At 36.9% G+C, this 25,540-nt stretch overlaps 1 protein-coding gene across 1 annotated transcript in view; it reads right to left on the reverse strand.

Annotated features, from left to right (window-relative positions):
• CYYR1 (cysteine and tyrosine rich 1) overlaps window positions 1–24,472 on the reverse strand; it is a 107,070-nt gene extending 82,598 nt beyond the window's left edge. Inside the window, exons 1-2 of the mRNA XM_082625926.1 lie at window positions 24,101–24,472; window positions 19,001–19,103 (exon numbers count right to left, since the gene is read on the reverse strand). Coding sequence (XP_082482052.1) covers window positions 19,001–19,103; window positions 24,101–24,173 — 176 coding nt within the window. The 5' untranslated portion in view covers window positions 24,174–24,472. The remainder of the gene's footprint in view (window positions 1–19,000; window positions 19,104–24,100) is intronic.
• Window positions 24,473–25,540: the final 1,068 nt, after the last annotated feature.

The raw sequence follows: 25,540 nt of genomic DNA on the forward strand, positions 1-25,540 counted from the left end.
GGTAATGAGACAAAAACAAGTTTACAGCAAACACTAAGCGAAACACATTGCATGTATAGTTGGCTGTTTAAAGCCAACAAGCTGAGTAAAAGGAAACTCATTTTAGAACTGATAGACCTCAGCTGATCCTTGCTATGATCAATGACTTTGTATTCAGCATGCCATCTGGTATTTATTTGCTGGCACTGAAAACACTTTGTCTGGCGGTTGTTGCTAAGGTTGGTTAGGTATGATATCATCGGAGGCAAACTCATCCCACTTTTCATTCTTGTAAGTCATAAACACTGACATATTGAGAGAACTGCTGATTTACAATTAAAAAAAAGTCTAATCAGGGCAATTCTAAACTTTTATATGCAAAGGCATGCTCAAATCTATAGTGTACTGGGATTACTCAACTGAAATGGCTAGCACTTAAGATACTTTTTCTGCATTAATTATTGACATGACATCAATAGAGATGAACCAGTCATATGCACACTACATATTTCTGAAAAGTTGTGAATGAAATAAATTATGAAAAGGAACTTAATTGGAGCGCTACAATGAATCCTTTTGTAAAGCAAAATCATTGTCCTCTGATTTTGGGATTACATGTATGATTTTTTCATAAACCTGATTTATATATTTTTATTTAGACTTGTTTACCCTGTTTTTGAGTCAGCTTCTCTAATTCACAGGTCAGCCTAGGGCAACATGGCAGATTTGCTACTTAAGGCACATGACTTTTTTGGCTGTATTATGCTTATAGCTATGGCTGAGCAGCAGGAAACAGTACTTAATTAGCTGCCTTTGCAGTTATCAGGCTGCAATCACATTTGATTAAGAAGGCTGTTTATTTCACTCAAGGCTGAGAAAGCTCTCCTGAGGAGAGATGCCCATGTTTTGGCCCAGAGAACCAGAAAAAGAGCCTCGCACATGAGGGGCACTCTGCAGCTCAGTCATAGGTTTTCTGAATGACCTTGGAGAAGTCACTTTGCTCACCATTTGTCTCCTCTTTTCCCAGACTCCATACGTTTTCAAAACCCAATGTCAGGAACATATTTCAAAGCTCTTCTAAGTACTTTTATGTGCTAATATACCCTTCAGTCTAATTCTGGGAGATAGGCAAGTTGTTACTGTTATACCCTCTTACGAAATTAATGAAGAGGCTCAATGATATTAGAAGAATAAAGCTTACACAGAATAAAAGAAGAGGAACTCAAGACCAATTTGGTGAATTTGGTTGTTCTTCTACACCCCCTATTGCTAAAACAACTATTAATTAAGAATAGAAGCACAGAGAGTCATTTCCTGTTTAATTTCACCTGACAAAGGGCAAGAAGTTCTATTTTCTTAATGTGAGGATAGGAATAACTTGAGACTGAAACCATAAAGAAGAGTTTTCCCCATTTATTTGATAAATATAAATTCAAATATTTGCCTATATGTAATTCTTTGGAAGTTGACCTTGTATTATTCCTGGTGTTTATAGAGGAAAAATATTGTATTAACATTGTACACTTGCTTTTTTTTCATTATTTGTGGTAGATATGTTTTTTTAACCCCTTTATTAGAGTATAATTGCTCTACAATGGTGTGTCAGTTTCTGCTTTATAACAAAGTGAATCAGCTATACATATACATGTATCCCCATATCTCCTCCCTCTTGTGTCTCCCTTCCACTCTCCCTATTCCACTGTTTTAGGTGGTCACAAGGCATCAAGCTGATCTCCCTATGCTATGTGGCTGCTTCCCACTAGCTATCTATTTTACATTTGGTAGTATATATACGTCCATGCCTCTCACTTTGTCCCAGCTTACCCTACCCCCTCCCCATGTCCTCAAGTCAATTCTATGTCTGTGCATTTTTCCTGCCCTGCCCCTAGGTTCTTCAGAACCTTTTTTTTTTTTTTTTTTTTTTAGATTCCATATATATGTGTTAGCATACAGTATTTATTTTTCTCTTTCTGACTTACTTCATTCTATATGACAGTCTCTAGGTCCATCCACCTCACTACAAATAACTCAAATTTGTTTCTTTATATGGCTGAGTAATACTCCATTGTATATATGTGCCACATCTTCTTTATCCATTCATCTGTCAATGGACATTTAGATTGCTTCCATGTCTGGCTATTGTAAATAGAGCTGCAATGAACATTTTTGTACATGACTCTTTTTGAATTATGGTTTTCTCAGGGTATATGCCCAGTAGTGGGATTGCTGGGCCATATGGTAGTTCTGTTTTTAGTTTTTTGAGGAACCTCCATACTGTTCTTCATAGTGGCTGTATCAATTTACATTCCCACCAACAGAGCAAGAGGGTCCATTTTCTCCACACTCTCTCCAGCATTTCTTGTTTGTAGATTTTAGGATGATGGCCATTCTGATGGGTGTGAGGTGACACCTCATTGTACTTTGATTTGCATTTCTCTGATGATTAAGGATGCTGAGCATCTTTTCATGTGTTTGTTAGCAATCTGTATATCTTCTTTGGAGAAATGTCTATTTAGGTCTTCTGCCCATTTCTGGATTGGATTGTTTGTTTCTTTAATATTGAGCTGCATGAGCTGTTTATATTTTTTGGAGATTAATCCTTTGTCCATTGATTCGTTTGTAAATATTTTCTCCCATTTTGAGGGTTGCCTTTTTGTCTTATTTATGGTTTCCTTTGGTGTGCAAAAGCTTTTAAGTTTCATTAGGTCCCATCTGTTTATTTTTGTCTTTATTTCCATTTCTCTAGGAGGTGGGTCAAAAAGGATCTTGCTGTGATTTATGTCATAGAGTGTTCTGCCTATGTTTTCCTCTAAGAGTTTTATAGTGTCTGGCTTTACATTTAGGTCTTTGATCCATTTTGAGTTTTTTTTTTTGTGTATGGTGTTAAGAAGTGTTCTAATTTCATTCTTTTACATGTAGCTGTCCAGTTTTCCCAGCACCATTTATTGAAGAAGCAGTCTTTTCTCCATTGTATATTCTTACATCCTTTATCAAAACTAAGGTGGCCATATGTGCATGGGATTATCTTTGGGACTTCTGTCCTGTTCCATTGATCTATAGGTCTGTTTTTGTGCCAGTACCATACTGTCTTGATGACTGTAGCTTTGGAGTATAGTCTGAAGTCAGAGAGACTGATTCCTCCAGCTCTGTTTTTCTTTCTCAAGATTGCTTTGACTATTTGGGGTCTTTTGTGTTTCTACACAAATTGTGAATTTTTTTGTGCTAGTGCTGTGAAAAATGCCAGTGGTAGTTTGATAGGGACTGCATGGAATCTGTAGACTGCTTTGGGTAGTGGAGTTATTTTCAAAATGTTGATTCTTCCAATCCACGAACAAGGTATATTTCTCCCTCTGTTTGTATCATCTTTAATTTCTTTCATCAGTGTCTTATAGTTTTTGGCATACAGGTCTTTTGTCTCCTTAGGTAGGTTTAGTCCTAGGTATTTTATTCTTTTTGTTGCAATTGGAAATGGAAATTGGAAATTTCTCTTCCAGATTTTTCATCATTAGTGTATAGGAATGAAAGAGATCTCTGTTCATTAATTATGTTCCCTGCTACTTTAGCAAATTCATTGATTAGCTCTGGTAGTGTTCTGGTTACGTCTTTAGGATTCTCTATGTATAGTATCATGTCATCTGCAAACAGTGAGTTTTACTTTTTCTTTTCTGATTTGGATTCCTTTTATTTCTTTTTCTTCTCTGATTGCTATGGCTAAAACTTCCAAAACTATATTGAATAATAGTCGTGAGAGGGGGCAACCTTGTCTTGTTCCTGATCTTAGTGGAAATGGTTTCAGTTTTACACTGTTGAGAATGATGTTGGCTGTGGGTTTGTCATATATGGCCTTTATTATGTTGAGGAAAGTGCCCTCTATGCCTACTTTCTGGAGGCTTTTTATAGTAAATGGGTGTTGAATTTTGTAGAAAGCTTTTTCTGCATCTATTGCGATGATCATATGGTTTTTCTCCTACAATTTGTTAATATGGTTTATCATATTGATTGATTTGCATATATTGAAGAATCCTTGCATTCCTGGGATAAACCCCACTTGATCATGGTGTATGATCTTTTTAATGTGCTATTGGATACTGTTTGCTAGTATTTTGTTGAGGATATTTTCATGTATATTCAGCAGTGATATTGGCCTGTAATTTTCTTTCTTTGTGATATCTTTGTCTGGTTTTGGTTTCAGGGTGATTCTGGCCTTGTAGAATGAGTTGGGGAGTGTTACTCCCTCTTCTATATTTTGAAAGAATTTGAGAAGGTTAAGTGTTAGCTCTTCTCTAAATGTTTGATATAATTTGCCTGTGAAGGCATCTGGTCCTTGGCTTTTGTTTTTTGGAAGATTTTTAATCACAGTCTCAATTCCAGTGCTTGTCATTGGTCTGTTTATATTTGCTATTTCTTCCTGGTTAAGTCTCGTAAGGTTGTGCTTTGCTAAGCATTTGTCCATTTCTTCCAGGATGTCCATTTTAATGGCATATAGTTGCTTGTTGTAATCTCTCATGATCCTTTGTATTTCTGCAGTGTCAGTTGTTACTTCTCCTTTTTCATTTCTAATTCTATTGATTTGAGTCTTCCCACTTTTTTTCTTGATGAGTCTGGCTAATGGTTTATCAATTTTGTTTATCTTCTTAAAGAACCAGCTTTTAGTTTTATTGATCTTTGCTGTCATTTCCTTCATTTCTTTTTTATTTATTTTTTATCTGATCTTTATGTTTTCTTTTCTTCTGGTAAATTTAGGGTTTTTTTGTTCTTCTTTCTCTAATTGCTTTAGGTGTAAGGTTAGGTAGTTTATTTGAGATGTTTCTTGTTTCCTGAGGTAAGATTGTATTGCTATAAACTTCCCTCTTAGAACTGCTTTTGCTGCATCCCATAGGTTTTAGGTCATCATGTTTTCATTGTCATTTGTTTCTACGTATATTTTTTAATTTCCCCTTTGATTTCTTCAGGGATCTCTTGGTTATTTAGTAGTGTATTGTTTAGCCTCCATGGATCTGTATTTTTTACAGATTTTTTCCTCTAATTGATACCTAGTCTCATAGCATTGTGGTTGGAAAAGATACTTGATACAATTTCAAATTTCTTAAATTTACCAAGGCTTGCTTGATTTGTGATCAAAGATATGATCTATCCTGGAGAATGTTCCATGAGCACTTGAGAAGAAAGTGTATTCTGTTTCTTTTGGCTGGAATGTCCTATAAATATCAATTAAGTCCATCTTGTTTAATGTGTCATTTAATGCTTGTGTTTCCTGTTTGATTTTCAGTTTGGTTGATCTGTTCATTGGTGAAGGTATGGTGTTAAAGACCTCTACTATGATTGTGTTACTGTTGATTTCCTCTTTTATGGCCGTTAGCATTTCCCTTATTTATTGTGGTGCTCCTTTGTTGGGTACATAAATATTTACAATTGTTATATCTTCTTCTTGGATTGATCCCTTGTTCATTATGTTGTGTCCTTCTTTGTCTCTGATAATGGTCTTTATTTTAAATCTATTTTGTCTGATATTAGAATTGCTGCTCCAGCTTTCTTTTGATTTCCATATGCATGGAGTACCTTCTTCTATCCCCTCACTTTCAGTCTGTATGTGTCCCTGGGTCTGAAAGTGGGTCTCTTGTAGACAGGATATATACAGGTCTTGTTTTTGTATCCATTCAGCTAGTCGATGTCTTTTGTTTGGAGCATTTAATCCATTTACATTTAAGGTAATTATCAATATGTATGTTCCTATTACCATTTTCTTAATTGTTTGGGGTTTGTTACTGTAAATATTTTCCTACTCTTGTGTTTCCTGCCTAGAGAAGTTCCTTTAGCATTTGTTGTAAAGCTGGTTTGGTGGTGCTGAATCCTCTTAGCTTTTGCTTGTCTGTAAAGGTTTTAATTTCTCTGTCGAATCTGAGTGAGATCCTTGTTCAGTAGAGTAATCTTGGTTGTAGGTTTTTCCCTTTCATCAGTTTAAATATGTCTTGCCACTCCCTTCTGGTTTGCAGTTTCTTCTGAAGGATCAGCTGTTAACCTTATGGAGACTCCCTTGTATGTTAATTATTGCTTTTCCCTTGATGCTTTTTTTTTTTTTTTTTTTTTTTTTGCGGTATGCGGGCCTCTCACTGTTGTGGCCTCTCCCGTTGCGGAGCACAGGCTCCGGACGCGCAGGCCCAGCGGCCATGGCTCATGGGCCCAGCCGCTCCGCGGCATATGGGATCCTCCCAGACCGGGGCACGAACCCGTATCCCCTGCATCGGCAGGCAGACTCTCAACCACTGCGCCACCAGGGAGGCCCCCCTTGATGCTTTTAATATTTTTTCTTTATATTTAATTTTTATAGTGTGATTAATATGTGTCTTGTCATGTTTCCTCTTGGATTTAACCTGTGTGGGACTCTGCACTTCCTGCCCTTGATTGACTATTTCCTGTCCCATATTAGGGAAGTTTTCAACTATAATCTCTTCAAATATTTTCTCAGTCCCTTTTTTTTTTTTTTTTCTCTTCTCCTTCTGGGACACCTATAATTTGAATGTACGTGCATATAATGTTGTCCCAGAGGTCTCTGAGACTGTCCTCAATTCTTTTCACTCTTTTTTCTTTATTCTGCTCTGCAGTAGTTATTTCCACTATTTTATCTTCCAAGCCACTTATCCATTCTTCTGCCTCAGTTATTCTGCTATTGATTCCTTCTAGAGAATTTTTAATTTCATTTATTGTGTTGTTCATCATTGTTTGTTTGCTGTTTAGTTCTTCTAGATCTTTTTTAAATGTTTCTTGCATTTTCTCTGTTCTATTTCCAAGATTTTGGATCATCTTTACTATCATTATTCTGAACTCTTTTTCAGGTAGACTGCCTATTTCCTCTTCATTTGTTTGGTCTGGTGGGTTTTTACCTTGCTCCTTCATCTACTCTGTGTTTCTCTGTCTTCTCATGTTGCTTAACTTACTGTGTTTGGGGTCTCCTTTTCACAGGCTGCAGGTTCATATTTCCCCTTGTTTTTGGTGTCTGCCCCAAATGGCTAAGGTTGGTTCAGTGGGTTGTGTAGGCTTCCCCGTGGAGGGGACTGTTGCCTGTTTTCTGGTGGATGAGCCTGGATCTTGTTTTTCTAGTGGGCTGGACCATGTCTGGTGGTGTGTTTTGTGGTGTCTGTGACCTTATTATGATTTTAGGCAGCCTCTCTGCTAATGGGTGGGGTTGTGTTCCTGTCTTACCAGTTGTTTGGCATAAGGTGTCCAGCACTGTAGCTTGTTGGTTGTTGAGTGGAGCTGGGTCTTAGCGTTAATATTGAGATATCTGGGAGAGCTTCCGTCATTTGATATTATATGTAGCTGGGAGGTCTCTGGTGGACCAATGCCCTGAACTCTGCTCTCTCACCTCAGAGGCACAGGCCTAACACCCGGCCAGAGCACCAAGATCCTTTCAGCCACATGGCCAGGTATGTGGGGACTTTCTTGCCTTGTGGGAAGTCTGAGGTCTTCTGCCAGTGTTCAGTAGGTGTTCTGTAGGAGTTGTTCCACATGTAGATGTATTTCTGATGTATTTATGGGGAGGAAGTGAACTCCACGTCTTACTGCTCTGCCATCTTGAAGGTCTCCCTTCAAGTTATTGCAACCACAGTTGGTTATTTGCAACCACAGCTAGCACTCATTTTTTGCAAAATAAAGCATGGAGAGATATCATTCTGTTTACCTTTTTTGACAGTGTGAATTCATACAGAGTATGTTTGAAGTAATTTGTCATATTTTTCTTTATTTTTGTCAGATTTGGCCAAAGGCATAAAAAACATTCTTTTTGTTACCTGTAAGATTTTCTTTCTTCTTTCTCTTTCCTTAAGAGTGCATATCTAAACTACAAATTCTATTTATCTCTGAGATACTGTGGGTTAAACAGCCAAGGCTTTCACCCATGGAACATTCTGATGGAATCTTATTATACTTTATGTGGTTAACATCTCCCTCTGAAATTTGCATTAGTTATGGGGGTGTTCATCCTAACATTTGGCAATTGGGAGACAGCTGGAAGATAGTGTGCTCTGGCCAGCAGCTGTCCATCAGAATTCTTCCAATATAATGGAATAAAAATCACTGTGTGTGCATAATTCTTGCCTCCTCAATTTTATAGATAAAATATTTATCTCTAAAAATTATGCAACTGAATAGAGCTGTACAGGAGCCTGTTGCCTGACGAGTCACAGGCTGGCAGATCATACTGTCTTATTGATAGAACATATTCAAATATGTGAATTGTGCAAAAGCCTGTATGGGAGGTAGGTAGGACCAAAGCTAGGCCTCCTAGTATATGCCTGAGGCAAACTTCAGTGCAACACACCTTCTACCTTTGGGTTCTGGATCTTCTGTAGTGGAGCCATTTTTCAACTTTTTCCACTGAAGCACTGAGCATTGATAGAGCACATTCAAATATGTGCTCTACAATGAAATATGACAAGAAGTTAAATCATTATAATCAAATTGCCTTTTGAGTTCTAATTCCTATCATCTGATTATAATTTATTTTAAACAGTGTGACTCAAAAGTGATAGCTGACTCCCTAGAAATCACTCCTTTTATTTTGTAATGATACCTGATTTTTACCCCATGAAATAAATTCTCTGAAATCAATAACATATTTGAATTATGAGTTGATATTTCTAAGCAAATATTTACCCAGATAATACATATTTATTTAGAAGTCACAAAATGTCAGCTTTTTCTTGCTTAAATGGAGGATTACTTGTGTTTAAATGATCCACTCTGGATCATTCAGTTGGTCAGGCCCCATACCTTCCATGGTAAGTTGGCAGACCTGCTTCTTGTCCTCTTGTAAGGACAGACAGATCATTTAGGAACTTGAATAAAGTGATAAATAATAGCAGGGCAGAGAAAGGATACTAATATGGCAACATATAGGAGGGAATTTAATCCAGATTGAAGTTAAGAAAAAGCTCCCCCCAAAATATGATGTTTAGATCTTCATAAGTTCTTATAGCAATAAATAGTTTTCATTCTTCCCATCTTGAAACCATCGGTTCTTCAGGAGCCAGTGGGGAGTAGCAGAGAAAGGTCAAGCACACATAGTTTTAAATGCCAGCTTATTACACAGTAGCTGTGTGAAATTAGACAAATTACTTAACTCTGAGTCTCAACTTCCTCATCTGTACAGAGAAGAATAATAATACCCAGGGAATGGGGGTTATTCTGAAGATTAATAAACTAATATATTTTAAGCATCTGGGACAGAGATTGCATTTAATAAATGATAGTTCCCTTCACCCTAATAATTTCTGTCACCGCTAAACACTCTTTCCCTTATAATATCCAACTCTGACTTCTATCAAATGAAGGTAGCCCCTAAAACCTGGAATATATGACCAGCTGTGAGTTGATTTGTTTTGGGCACAATCTCATGAATGAATAAATAAAGATGGATCCTCACATAAACTGCTTTGTTATGGCAACATATTCAATTCAGAATGAACCAAAATACCACAGATCCTATCTTTTACATAAATTAAAATACAAAAAACACGTAGAAGAGAATTAAGGTATTCACTGTTCCCGCCACCATGGAAGGTATATTCAGGCTGATTAGTGAAGGAAAGATCAATTTTAACAGTGAAGGAATTTTGAAGGGCTGGAGAACACTTTTAGGGAAGCTGAAATAGATGTAGCACAGTTTTCAGGAGGCTGATCAGATCTAGAAAGGGGAGAAATACAGTGTATTCCCGAATTTTCACGGTCTCCATGGTGGGCTTGCTGTTCTCTTTCTTATGCTTCTCTTCGGAACATCCCATTCACTTCCCCCACACCTTTTTCAAGCAGCACCTCTAGGCTTTTTGCTCCCAAATCTAGATGTGATGCTCCAGGCTCTCCAATGAGGTTCAGTTGGTGCATTCCACCCACTAAAGGTTCACTGAATATGTCTTATAGGCTATAAAGCCTATTACCCTTACTCCCCACCACTCAACATATTAAAAATGGAATTTATTCCCCTCTCGGAACCTTCTTGAATATTCCTCATTAGTTCCCAGAACACACTATCTACGCTATCATTCAGAACTTCAGACTTGATTTGTACTTTTTCCTCTTGTTTAGTCCCAATTCTTAGTCTCTTTGATCACTTTGCCCTGCAGTGCAGGACATTGTCAAAGAGCACCAGCCCTCTCTACAAGCGTGCTTGAAGGATAGGCGGCATCAGAACCCCCTGGGAGTTTGTTAAAAATGCAGAATTTCAGGTTTCAGGTTCCACACCAGATCTAACCAAATCAGAATCCACATGTGAACAAGGTGCTGTGATATTTATATTAACACATAAATATTTGATCCTTGTCCCATTTCTGGCACAGAGATCCTAAAACCCCTGGAACTTCCTAAGTGATAAGAGTGATAAAGGTGTCTTAATGTTCATAACAAACCCCTTTCAACCACATCTGAGTTTATGTTAATGAGGTGAGCTTTGGAAAGCACCTGAGGATGCAGGCTGGTTGCCAGGGAAACCAACCTTGTGATTAGAGGGTTGGAACTTTCATTCTAACCTCCAGACCTCCAGGGAGGGGAGAGGGGCTGGAGATTGAGTTAAATCATTAACAGTCAGTAATTTAATCAATCATGTCTATGTAATGAAACCTCCATAAAACCCCAAAAGGACAGGGTTCAGAGAGCTTCCTGGGTTCGTGAACATGTGGAGAATTAGGGAGAGGGACATGACTGGAGAGAGCATGGAAGCTTCAAACCTTTCCCCATACTTTGCCCTATGCAGCTCTTCCATCTGGCTGTCTCTGAGTTATAATGTTTTATTCTAGTAAGTAAAATGTTTCTTTGAGTTCTGTGAGTGCTCTAGCAAATTTATTGAATCCTAGGGTCATTGAAACCTCTAATTTATAGTTCAGAAGCTCAGGTGACACTATGGACTTGCAACTGGTGGTTAAAGTTGGGGGAGGTGGGAACAGTTTTATAGGACTGGACCCATAACCTGTGGATCTGATGTTCTCTCCAGGTACATAGTGTCAGAACTGAGTTAATTGCTTGTGGTGTTGGAAAACCCACACAATGAAATTGGTCTTAAAATCTTAGGTGTCCACGTGATCTCTTACTGTCTTCATCAAACATTTCCATTGCTTTCTTTCTTTTAATTATAAGGATTTTCCAAAATATAAAAATTACAGATACTAATATAAAACACCTACATACCCACTAACCATATTTATTGCATGTTAATAATTTATATGTTTCAGATTTGTATTTTTTAAATAATAAAATATTAGAGTTGAAGGTCTCCTTCCTACTCCTCTGCCTAAGGTGACAAACTTGTCCCAGGACTGTCCCAAATTGTAGCACTGAAAGTCCTGCACCCCAGGAAACCCCTCAGTTCTGGGAAATACTGAAATTCATCTGTACCTTTCCCTCCCCCACAAAGTTACCACACATTTACCACATGTGCATGTTTCTATAATATACAGAATTATTTTATGTGTTTAGCTTTACGCAAATAGTATCATGTTTGACACATTCTTTTTCTGTTAGCTCTTTTTCACACAGCATTATAGGCTTGAGATTTACTCTAACGATACACTAACATGTGTGGATTTAATTGCTTTATCCTGTTCTACTGTATGGATATACTCTAATTTACTTATCCATTCTCCTCTGATAGAAATTTAGGTTGCTTCCAAAGTTATGCTATTTTAAATAATATCAACCAACATTACGATGTCTCCTTGTGCATATTTGAGGATTTTCCAGGGAATATATGTAGAAGGGGTAAATTGCCAAGTCCTAAAGGATGCCCATCTTCATCTTTTCTGCATGTGGTCAGATTGCTCCCCAAGTGTTGATAACGATTTGTGTTTTCCCACCAGCAGTGTGAGTTCCCTTTCACGCTGGGCCACAGTGCTTGATGCTATCAGACTTACCGAGTATTGCCAGCCTGACAGCTCTGAACAGTCTTGTACTGTTTTAAACTGCATTTCCCTGCTTTAGCTAGCAAGGGGGAGCATCTTCCGTGTGTTTATTGCCCTTCTGGTTTTCTGCTCTACTACTTCTTTTGAGCACACACAGTGCCCATTTTCCTATTGAGGCATTATGGATACTAATCTTTTGTGAATCATATGAATTGCAAGTATCTTCTCCAAGTGGGGAATTTGCCTGACACTTCGCCTATGGAATTGTTGCCTTATATATTTTTTAAAAAAATTGAAGATTGAGATATAATTCACATACCATAAAATTCATTGTTTTAACGTGTAGAGTTCAGTGATTTAGTATACCTCTTATTTTACAGTTTGTGCTTTCTAGCTTTTATTTTAGAAATCTTTCCTATTCTGATACTATGATGCCATTCTACTCTTTTTTAAAATGTTGTAAATATTTGCTTCTTGCCTTTATGTAATTAGTCCATTAGGATAGATTTTGGGGTGTGGTGTGATGGAGTGATCTAGTTTAACATTTATCTGTATGGATAGTTAACTGTCTTGGCACCATTTATTAAATAATCCACCCACCTCTACTGGTTTGTAATCAGAAATCATCTCCATTATCATATGAGTCAATTTCTAAGCTTTATATCCTATCAGTTTATCTGTGAACCAGTATCACACTATTTATTTTCCATAACTTTATAATAAATCTTGATGTCTCCTAGGCATGTCTTTTCACTTTGTTGTTTTTCATAACTGTTTTCTTTTGTCTATACCCTTTTCTTGCTCATATACATTTTAGGCTCAGTCTGTCAAACTCAATAAAAAATGGTCCTGTGGGTTTTTATTAGAATTGTATTGATTTTACATATAGTTCAGGAAGAATTGACATATCCCAATATTGACAACCTTACAATATTCCCATCCACAATTTGGTATATCTCTTAATTTCTTTAAGTCTTCCTTTAATCTCTTGAAACTTTTATGTATTTATATTACTCCATAAGTGCCATGCACATATTATTGGATTTCTTACTAGGTACTTAGTTTCTGGTGTTGTGAGACTTGTGTACACACATATATATTACGTTTTCTGAGTGTTGTTGATGTATAGGGATGCACTAATTTTTGTACACTGATCTTACATCCTGCAATGTTGAAGAATTCTCTTATTTGTTTTTATAGTCTGAGGGGTATAGGCAATCATATCATTGGTAAATAATCACAATTTAGTTCTTTCCTTTCCAATTGGAATCATCTCTTTTTAATTTTTCTTGTTGGTTACACTGACCAAGCCAGTAAGATGCTGAATAGAATGGTGCTAGATGCTAGCTTGTCTTATAGTTGCCTTAAAAGGGAATGATCATAACAGTGTAGCATTGAGTATGGTTCTTGAGGTAGGTTTTGTTTTTTCTTTTGAGATCTTTATTCAGTTAAGAAATTTTCCTCTCTATTCATAGTTTGCTAAGTGTTTTTTTTAACTCAAGTGAGTGATGGATTTCATCAATTGACGTTTCTTTCAAGGATCTTCTTAGAATTGCTCTCCTTCAAGAAGTCTTCCTGGCACCCTAAAGTTGGACTAAAAACTCCTTCTCTCTGAGTCCATTATATTTAGTCCTTTCCACAGCCTACTAAACTGTCTGTTTCCTAAGTTCATGTTTCCCAGTAGCTTATAAGCAATTCAAGAGCAGGAACTGTGTTTGATTCATGGCTATGTCCTCCATTACCAGCTGTAGAACATAGAATATCTCTGTACATATTATAGAAATAAATTGCTGGGAACATGTTCTAGAAACTTATCTAGCCCTTCCTAAAAACAAATTATATTTTTAACAATGAAGCTTAATTTACAAAGGCAATTATAATTGAATAGAGTTGATTCAAAAAAGTTTAGATATCTTCACATTTATATTTGCTCTTAATAATACATAAAATGTATTTATGTAATACATAAAATGCATGTCTTCTGAGAAACAATGACTTTCTTCTTATAGCAAACATTATCTGTTACTACATTAAATTTTTTTTTATTCAATTACTTAAACTAAAAAAAATTTTCTCTGAGTGAGCCATTCTCCACAAATCTCCATGTATTCACCAATCTGGTAGCTTTCCAAACACTGTCCTTTTGCATTTTCATGGAGGTTTCATTACAAAGGCACGATTGATTAAATCATTGGCCATTGATACTGAAATCAATCTCCAGCCCCTCTTCCATCCCTAGAGGTCCAGGGGTTGGAGTTGAAAGTTCCAACCCCATAGTCACATAGTTGGTTTCCCTGGCAACCAGCCCGTATCCCCAGGTGCTTTCCAAAAGTCACCTCATTGACATTAAAATCAAGTACATATTCATTTTAACATTATATTAGTTATTTATCATTCTGTCATTATTAAAACAAAAACAAGACTCCCACAAACTTTGATTTGCTCAGAATGTACCTTTCAGAGGTGTTTTATCATATCTAAGTCCTAAGAACATTTTAATTCATTTAATTTAAATGATGTTCTTACCAATGCCAAAGGCCTTTCAAACTGTATTACATTTCTGTCCTTATTTGAACAGCCTCACTTATTTTATTCAGATTGCTCAGCTACTTAGTGAGTATGGGACCTCAAATGCCATTTGGAAATATGAAACCTTTATCTTTTAACTCAGTTTTGTTTTCATGAATAACATGGTTCTAACATCTCAGTTGTGATATTTATTAGCTGTCTTGTCAAAACTTCGGAAAATACATCTTTTACATTTCATTGAGAAGAAAAGAAACTTGATCCCACGAGCATCTCCATTATTAGTTCTTTCTTTTGATTTTTCCCCTTGGGAATTTTGTGTTGGCCAGATGGCACACTGAAGGATCCCTAGACATATCTGCATTCTACGAAAGCAACATGGAAAAGCAAAAATCTATTTCTGAATGAGGAGATTAAATTTTATATCTTATCATCTGGCTCACCATGTCCAACCCAGTCATTATATGGTTCATGTTCAATATCATACAATTATTTTCCTATTCACATAACAGTCTTTCTTCGTTTTCAGTAAAGTCCTGCTTTTAGTCTGTCCCATTACTAATAGTAATTAGCCACTGAATTGCACCCTCTGAGCCCTTGAATTCTACTAGTTCTAAAGAATACTCCATAAACCTTATCTTTATGTTGGATCCTATCTCTAGGAAATGTCAGTCAAATTTCATCAGCGGCAAAACTGAAATACCCATTTCCATATTCATCACAGAATGTTTATTTTCCATGGAGAAAAGTGGCTGGATGAAATGTTTGAGAATCAGTTTGATGAGAAATTGTTTACTTTGTAAATTGGCCCAATTCTCATTTTCAAACACAGTGAGGTTTCTAATTGTCAGGTAGTTACACTCCTGATCAAAAATGGAGAAAAAATTCCAAAGTCACATATTCTGTCATAAATGGTATTAAATAGTGTAACATCTCAATGTGTTCACTCTAAATATTTTCTCTATGGAATAAGTAAATATAATCTTCATTTGGTGCCTTCTCACCTTTGTCTCTTGTCTTAGTGGTATCTAAGAGTGCATCCGTTTTACATAAAACGAGCTCTTATTTCCAGAAAAATACTGAACTATTTTATTTTAGTTTTGTTAGACATGATCAATAAAAGAATGTAGTCTACCAATAAAAGTCTGTAAAATAAGGATGTATATTTTGCCTTACCTATTTATTTGCATGTTATATTCAAAGTTTAACCTTCCTTTTCTAGCAACACTGAACAACATGGGTTTTCCCAAACTGACCATTTTCTTTCTTAAATCTTTGCCTTTGTAGGGGAAACTGTCTCTGTCCGGAATGCTCTTCCCTTTCTTCACTGTCCACTTATGTAAATATCTACTCTTTCTTTAAAACTCTGTTCAAATTTCATATTTATGAGACTTGCTCTAAACATCTCTTTCTAAATACACACACACATTTAGCTGCTTTCTCTCTTCTCAGCCCTTCAATAACACTTCATAGATTAATTCTATGAAGAATTATTTGTCTACATTTTATTCCCTTATAAGATTCTGAGATTGTAAAGGTCAGGGAACATCATTTATTCATCTTTGGATCCTATGCTGCCATGGTAACAGGCACTCAATATGAATTTGTAAATAACTGATTGCATAGTATATGCTGACTTTTGCAAAAATTATTCTTAAATTCTGGAAAATAATACTTTACTTTTCTATATGGAAGTCAATATCTGTGACCATAATGAGCAAAAGTAGGCATGCCATTTTAAATAGATTTACATCAAATAGACTTATTGTATTGCTCATTTTGCAGAATATACAAATATCAAATTATTATGTTGTACATCTGAAACCAATATAATGTTACACATCAATTACATCTCAATTTAAAAAGTATATATGTTATTTTTAAAGTTTAATTTTTAAATTGTTTTCACAAGATACAAATAAATTTTAAAATTCCTAACTGATAAAAAAGGGGGTAAAAGGGAGACCTGATTAAAATAATACTTTTCAACTATATAAAAGGTAAATTGAAAGATAGCTCTTGTGATATGTTTGAAAACAAATCTTAACGGTTAATTTGCAAAAGTTTAGAAAGAGCAGTTGAAGTAAACGGAATTAAGGGCTAAATACCTCTACTCTGATTATTTTAGAGAGGCCTCAGCAAGAAGGATCAAGTGTGCCTTACCTTACCAATTTACACACAGTCGAGAATGACCCAAATCGTGTTTTGTACTCTCTTTTAGCTCACTTTAGGCAAAGCCAAGACATTTTCTATTTGAAAATAAACAAGACTCGAAGCCAGATTTATAAAATTATTCATTTAGGATACAAAACATTCCACTGTGTTTATTGCTTTCTTCCCTATTACCTTACTGATGACCACGAAGATTAAATTCTCTGTTAAGATGATTAAAATGACTTTACTAAGAATGTTCCTGGATACTTGGAAGAGAAGAAGCATAGCGTATGAGTTCCAAAATAGCAATATTTGAAAACATGTGTATGAAAGAACTTTTGTAAGCATTCTTGGAATTATTTTCTCTTTCTCTACCCAACACACCCACCCTAACTCAAAAAAGAGAAAAGCTTTGGGTGGAGTTAACTCTTTTCAAATCTTAAACAATAACTGGAAATCCTGAAAATGTATTCTCCTTTAACCAGTGGGGAAAACACTTTAAAGCCCTTTTTTTTTCTCTAAGAATTGTTTAGCAAGGGATTTACTTAGTGGTTTCTATTTTGAAAAGAAAATTCAGTTTAGCTGCCTGAAATATAATGCCATCTGTGTTTATTTCCGCCCTCCAAAAAACACAATTCTTTTTTTCAAACATAGCAAGTACGTGGCCCTAATAACCTAGATAAAGATAAAACTCAATGAGTTCCTTAGTTTAATCAAGTGATAAAATTAGTTCTAAGAATAGGTACCATAAAAAATGGATCTGATTGCAAATATAAAACATGTAAAGCACAACTGTAAGTTAAAAAAATTAACTATTTTGATTAGTAAGTAATTATGTCTTCTATATATATTTATCAGGGTGGAGGTATCTATGAGGTGAGAAAAAGGGCACAACACAACATTGTGATGTAGTTAGTAGGCAGAGAAATGGGCCAGGAGTCACAGGACCAAAGAATCAGAGTCATTCTGACCCCAGGTTCCTCAAATCTATACCACCTTTGGGGCCATCTCACACATCTACCTGGAACAACAGCCTCTGGCATGTGGAGATCATTGGACAATTCAAATTTGAATTTAGTAATGAAGTATTTTAATTTACTTAAAAAGTATGAAGTGATATACAAATGAGAAACATCATTATGTATTTATATTCTAAGCTGATTCTGACTGTTTTCTAAATGTAAAGGGACTTAATGTTTTTCCACCAAATCTTCTATGAGAAAAAATTAAAACATTTTAGAGTTTATTTGCATTTCAAAGAATGCTTAAATTCTGTTCATCAATCTTTATTACAGCCTGACATTTCTTCCATCTCCATGAGAGTCTTCAAGAATATCCTGAAGTATGATCCTTTCTGGCCTTATTCATGGAGACATGATCTCTAAGATCAGCCCCACTTTGATTCTAGAAAGTCTATGCGATGCCAGGTATTCTATTCTCAGGAAACCGAGGATGACTTATAAGCCATCTCAATGGATATATGCTTAAAATAGCCAGGCACACATCACTTATTGCCTAATCTTTCCTGGCTCCACGTAAGCCTTCATAAAACACAAGTTAAGTCACAATGGAACAGCCTTCAAATCATCCTGACAGTCACTTGAAAAATACAAAATGCAGACTCCTGAAAGCCATGGGTAATGGTCACCCATGGGTGAAATTCTTATGTTCCTATTCTCTACCTTCTACTTCTCAACTTGAAGGTGTGTGTAGAGGAACAGAGAGTTGCACAGTCCTCAGACATACAACCCTGAAGACAACTTCTGCTCATCCATTTCCCTTCGCCTAGAAGCATCTCTAAAATAAATCCTTAATTTGTTAGAGAGAAATACTTAACACCTTCTCTGCATGTATGTTTCATTAATTTTTGTAGTTGGTTATCACATTACCCTGTTGAAGCTAGATTTCTTGGGCTCTAACCTTGTTTCCAAAGTTGTTTTAGATGCATCATGTAGAAAACTGACGTTTCATATCTCAACTGTTTTTATTCATAATGTCTCTTTTCCCTGATATCTACTGGCTGAGTCAGACAAATATATGCGTGGCAAAATAAACTGGCTATCATTAAATGACAAATTCTAACTTATTAATCCTTCAACAAAGCAGACAAAAAAATGTAGTTTACAATGTTAAAAAATGATCAATATATGAATATGGTCTAGTTAAAACATTATTATTACTATTACATTATTATTATCATAAAACAAATTAGACAATAAAAAATATTCTTTAAACTCCCTTCTAACAAAAGCAATTTATTTTGTGTATTAATTTGCACATTTAGTTAAATAATACAATACACTAGATAGTGATGAGTGTTGAGTGTCTCCAGTAAAGATTTTATGTCAACAACCAATCTTAGAATTTCCTACTCATAACTATAACTTAGTACTTTTTGAAAACATAACTGGGCAAGGAAAAAAGTATCAATATGGCCAAATTCGATTAATACTCACGAGAGAATATTCCCAATATAGGCATAATAGGAGCAACAGTAGGGCGTGGTTCCATCACAGCAGTAAGATTTGCAGTCTTTGCCACACTGAGCAAGGCAATCCTCTACAAAATAAAAACCATATCCGTGAAGTTACATTTCTGAAAATCCCAGCTTCACGAAAAATCGCTCTATTTCACATCTCAATCGGTCAACGACCACTCTTTAGCACATTTAAACTTTCATTTTACGTGCTCACAATTCCAAAACGTTTGTAAGCACCTAAACTAATCTTCCTTCCTTATTAGACATAAATCTGGAAAAGGCAAAGACCAGTCTTTGAACCTCATCCATCGAGCACCATAATTGGTAGTCAGAGTTGGTTGAATGAGACACTGAAGGGAGGAATGAGTGATCCAACTACTCAGACATTAACTTGGTCAACAGAGTTCTTGCAATAATTTTTAAATGATAAAGTTTTTTGACTTTAGGGTGCTACTCTCAACTACATTTAGTGGAAAGTGTTGTTGATATGAATAATATCAACTGGAGATAATATTTAAGTAATGTATATTTTTCACCACAATGCATTATATGCTTTCCTTTCTCTACCATTTTTTACCTTCATAATTACAGTTTCTATACATAAGGTACCACAGATGGGTCTTCATATCCTGTCAATCCATTTGGATTGGAAGATAATGAGTTAGTTAGCTGTGGGGAAAATTACCTATAGATAATTCACTGGTGAATAATTAAGAGTTTATTTGATGCCAGATTTAAGAATCAGTAAGCTATGAAACAGCACTATGTGAAGAGGGAAATGTATTTTCTGATTAAAAAGGACATACCAGAGCTGAAAAACCAAATTACTGTCTTTTTTCCATGCTTTTGGCAAGGAAAATTATACCAAAATGTTAAATAAAAATTACCCTACCTTTGAAAAATTCTTTATTCTTCCTAAATGATTTATGTTTAACAAGTTAAGTTTATCATTTAGTTATAATCAGTGGTATAAATTACAATGGATATGTGAGTTTCAGGTACATGTAGGAAAACATTAAGTACAGTCTGATAATTTAAGTTACATGTTCAAGAATCACAAAATAGGTCATTTCCAACTCAATCTCTGAAGGCAATAACTACTATCTAAATTATATAAGACTTTTGCTTTTCTGTCAAAGTCATAACATAAAAGTGTAAATGTTATATGTATGCCTACATGTCCATGTAATTGATTTGTTTAGAGAGGAAAATACAGATTTTGCTTTTAAATCACCTCCCTGACAAGATGATTCTTTATAAATTGATGCGCTCAAAACCCAGCAAAGTTCTTTGACTTTTATCAGTAATGTATGGCCTCTGTGGAACAAGTCAAAAGTTCATGTTTTCTTTTCCTCAATTTTATTCTACTTCATAAATGAACAAACCTTAATGTTTTCTTCCGGGATGTGGTAAGAAGACAGGAAAGGGAAAAATAACTACCTTTGTAAGATTCAGTAACTCTACTTAAATCCAAAATTTTGAAGACAGAAAACACGATCTAATGATTTATTGACAGTGTCTGCTTTTTGCAGTTTATTTTATCATTTTCCCAGGGAATTTCTATAGCTTTTATTTTTAGTACTGTTTAATTAAGTCAAATATTTAGACTAGTCAGTTATCTCAAACGCTTAGCTGGGATGTTTTGCTTTATGCTCTTAAAAACCGTTCAGATAGTGGGAGAGCTGACACCCTGCCTTATTCTGTCAGAACAGGACAAGTGATTTTGAAATAGCTTCATGGGGTGCCTTTTGAATAATGCCCAAGACAGTGACATCTTATTAAGCTCTCCATGATTATCGAAGATTCAATTACTGTTATTGTAAGGACATGGTGTTATCAAAATATTTTGAGCCAATGTTACAGGAAACCAAGCCCCAAATCTTGTAGCCAAGAAGCTGGATTATACCTGCAGCAAACATCTAGATCCTGTCACACATTGTTCATTAGTTTTATGGCATTTTCCAGCACTCTTGTCTACTTCCCAGAATTAAACAACCAAAAAGGGAAGGTTTAATAGTATGGCAAATACATTCACAATCGCAACATTTCCAAACTGGGGAGTCAACCACTCAAACTTATTTTGATATGTTAGTTGTTTTCTCCGGTTTATTTGAGAACAATCCTATAAAGATCACAGTTTCAACAGTACAGAAGAATTTTCTCACGTGTAAAAGAATGAAACTTCCCAATGGTCCTCAGAAGATAAATAATATTATTACTAATATTCAAGTTAACATCCTTGAAAATTAGCTAGTTCCAATTTTCTTCAATGACTTTAGTTAAAGGCAGCATCTGGAAGAAGCTTCCCCACTCCCATCTTAAGAAATGTGTAGTACAGGAAAGCATCTGGCTCCAAGCACTTGCTCAGAATTGCCTCTTGTAATCTATAGCTAAGGATCAGAAAGGAAGGAAAGGGAGGAGACAGAAATCACTGGCTAGGGTTGGGAAGGTTAAAACCTTGGCCAAATCCTGTCTTTGTAGCCTGCAGTGGGAGTTGGATAATAATATAAACACTTCGTTGAATCCCTTCCCAAAAGTGACTCCACAGTCAGACACGATGCTTCAGGTATAGAAACCTTGCTCTTATATCCTTAAGGAATGGAACCTGTATTTAATGCATTTTCCTTGGAGAAAATAATTCAGGTTACGGACAGTGCATCTACATAGGTTTTTGTCCCATTAAAGCTGGCAGTTTATTTAACAGGGTATCTGGATTAATTCTATTTCTTCAGTGTACCCCATCTCACCCCAGTCCTCACTTCCAGCCTTGTCTCTTAGTTCCAACCCAACTGTGTTATCTGTTTTTGCATATACAAATCTCATGATTTTTGCCTTTGTTCACACTCTATGCTACTACATCTCCTATGTCCAAGGCTTCCTCTAATTCAAAGCTGTAGGCCCTAAAAAGTCCTCCTCAATTTAATTTCTCTGAGCAAATATTTCCTGAGTTCCTCTTATGGGCCAGGTGTCTTGCTAGTCTCTGAGAATATTATGCTAAACAAAATAGACATCATCTTCATGGAGCATATCCTCCTAAGCCAGCAATAAGGTCCCCTCCTTTGAACACCTAGAGCACTTGGTGTATCTCTCCTATAATACAGCTTTTTATACCTTAGAGTAATGGGCACACCTGATCTCCCAGACAAGACTCAAAGCATGGCCTCTGTCCTATGTATCATTTAACACATCTCATTCCATAAATATTAGTTGAGTGAATACGGCAAGCATAAAAAGGCCTCTGAAATAGAGTTCAGGAATTAATATCAAAAGCACATTAGCTAATAATTTCTTATCAAAGATGATAAGTCAACCTAGTATTGGCTGGCAATGACTTTGTAGCATACTGGGGAAGGATGTGGATGGAGAGAAGAAATGAATGGAATGAATTTTTTTTAAACTGATCAAGCTTGCTGCTGGCCAGCTGGGCGAGTTTCCTGAATCCTGGGGGGGCTGTGCACTTAACATTGGGGGAACAGGAAGAAGGGAAGGAAAAGTGCAACTTAGAAGCTTTCAGCTCACCAAAGAGAATAAAATGGACAAAAGAACAAGAAAAAGTTGTTCAGTGGTGTGACTGAAGATGAGCAAGGGAATTAAAGTTTCATTTGCTGCGTTCTATTTTCTTATTTTTGTTTTCTTTCTGTAAACAGAGGAAGTGGAAAGAATTATCATTGTTTCAAATGAACTCATAAAGAGATTTTAATATAAAACAAATATTAATTCAATTGATTCAGTTAGACTCTCAAATTCTAAAAACATTATATGACTTAAGTAAAAGAAATAAGCACTGGAAGCACATTATAATGTGGACTCTCCTCATTAAATAGAAAGTAGTTTTCCTATTTTATAAATTTCTGTATTTGAAGGTCAGCTATTCCCCTACAATAAAATATCTTTAAAACAACTTATAGACAGCCACTAATTTACATTTTAATAAACAGATTGGAAACTTCTATAGAAGTTATTGTGATTCATTTCTGGCAAGGTTGAATGAGAAATTCAGTTCTACTGATGTTCTGGTAAGAATGTTGAAGAACGTCTTCATTTTGGTTGCAATATCTTTGTTAAGTATCAAAAGGCAAGTCACAGTGCTATACATAAACTTACTACTGCAAGGTCATAGGTAAGCCTGTGGTGTTTGTTATAGGAAGTTAGAGACATGAAAACATTTCCAAAGAGCTCTGCTTTTATCCTGTTTTTTAAAATATGAAGCGGATGCTAAGCCGCATGTGTAATTAACTTTATACATGAATAACCAATGAAAGGCCATTTTGGGCTCCTCATCAGTCACAAAACAAGAAAACTGCTTTGCTTCATCAATTATTAGCAATTCGCTCTAAGAATAATTAGGATGAGGGCAATGAGAAGCCCTTCACCTATAAGCAAACGCTTAACAAATTCAGCGAAAACAGATCAGATTCTGGGTGAATTTATGCCTCTCCAAAACCCTATATTTCAACTCAAAGCTTCCAATAACCCTGTCCACCACACTTGAGGGTCATCTTCTAAAGAAGAAAAACAGAGGTCTAAGGCTTTTTTATTTCTGAAAGGGAAAATCCGGAATATTCGGAATGTGGAGGCAAAGGGGCCAGTGTGTAGCATTTACTGAAATGGAAAAGTCATCAGATTAGTTTATTTGAAACCTCAGCGATGCCTCCCTAGCTTCAGGTGCTTTTCAAAAAACATGCTTTCTTCGCACAGCTCAGTCTCCACTCTCACCCCAAATTCCCGAGTCCTGGATACGACTGGAAAAAATGTACGCTATCCAGAAAATAAAAACAATAACCCCTAAATGTGGGGTTGGGGGTAGCTGCTTCGCGGAGAGAGAGAAAGGAAAAGAAAAAAAAAAAAAAAAAAAAAAGGAAACGTGTAAGGAAAGGGACAAAACACAACCGTGTGGAGGTCAAGCCCAGGGCTGCAGCGCGCGGGCTTGGGCTTCTGCTCCTGCCTGCGGGGACCTCACAGTCTCTGACCTCCCACCATGGTCCCGTGCATCCCGGCCAACCCGTGTTTGCCCGGAGTGTGACCCCGTCGCCGCCCCGAGCCCCCTTCCCCTCTCCCGCCGCCCTAGGTCACTGACCTGCGTAGACAAAGAGCAGGACCAACTTCGGAAGCAAGACCCCTGGACACCCGGGGACCCTCCGCGCGTCCATCCAAGCCGGTGGCCGGAGGTTGCGCGCCAGGACAGAGATGGACAGAGAGACAGACAGATCGGTCTGTAGAGAGGGCTGGGAGCCAAGGGAGAGCCCGGCACCGGGAGGGGATGGGGGAGCTGGAGGGCGGTCAGATGGAGAGGGCAGTGCTCTGGAGAGCCGGGTGGCGCGGAGACCTGGCCATCGCCCTGGGAGCTTTCGAGGGGAGCCCGGGCCGCCGCGCGGGGCTGCTCTGGGGCGGAGGTCTCTTTGTCTGTCCCCGCGGCGCTCGGGCGGCGGGCTAAGCGGCCGATCCAGCGTCCTCGGCCACCCGGGCTCACATTTCATCTCCGCGGGTGGCACCTACGCGAGGCTGGGGGCGGGGGTGTCCCCGACTCCTCCCCACGCTCCAGTTCTTCCTTCTATAGAGTGACTCGAGGAGCTTGGTCCCCTCCTGAAGGAACTTTTTCTAACGCTTTGCTTTGGCTGTCGACACGGAGTTTAATAAGCTCCTTTACCGCCCTGCTCTCCAATCCAATTTTTCCTTTGGAAGTAATGGGTGAAGAAAAGCTTTATATTTTATCTTTACACAAACGCAGGGAATTTTCAGGGTTTAAGATGTTAGACAAAGAAAGCCAGCGAGGAAAACCTAGGAGAATTGCAAAGTACAGAAACAGTGTATGATTTAAGGAGAGCACTGTGGCAAAATGTATCAAAATTCCAATACACAAACACTTTAGTCAGTCCCCCTATAGGAGTTTATAAATATACTGCTACATGGGTATTAGAGGATGCAAGGATACATCGCCTCCAAAATAAACATCACTTGAGCTTCCTACTGTGTTTTATGCATCATTGCAGAGCTAACCATCCACCAGGTCCAACAAGAAGCCTGGTCAATTTCTCCTCCCTCAGCCGCAATAACCAGTCTATCACTTCGAAGAAAGTTTGAAGTACATGCAACAACACGGATAAATCCCAATCAGTGGTACTGATTGTACACCTAATACCCACTCAAATGAATCTGCATTTTGGCCTCCATTTCTGCCCTAATGTAGGCTCTTGTAGTCTCCACGATAACCATTCTCCTGCCTCAAGGGAGATCAGCCAGACTGAAGCTAGATTATTTCTACTTAAACTACAGATTTAATCACATTCATTCACCTGTTTAAAACTCAGTGGCTTCCTGTTGCCCTTAAGTTAGAATCCAAACATTTAATCCTTGGCTTCTGAGAAACTTCATCCCTTGGTCCTACAGCCTCACAGTTTCTGGAAAGTAAAATAAAGCTTGACTTGAGATTTTTTAAAAATTACAGAAAAATTATAAAATGGTCACGTTCAAAAACAACTTAGACTGTTCAATCAAATAGAGAGCATATTCGTAACAT

Source organism: Mesoplodon mirus (genome assembly GCF_964341445.2).
Source record: "Mesoplodon mirus genome assembly, chromosome: 6".
Classification (NCBI taxonomy): domain Eukaryota; kingdom Metazoa; phylum Chordata; class Mammalia; order Artiodactyla; family Ziphiidae; genus Mesoplodon; species Mesoplodon mirus.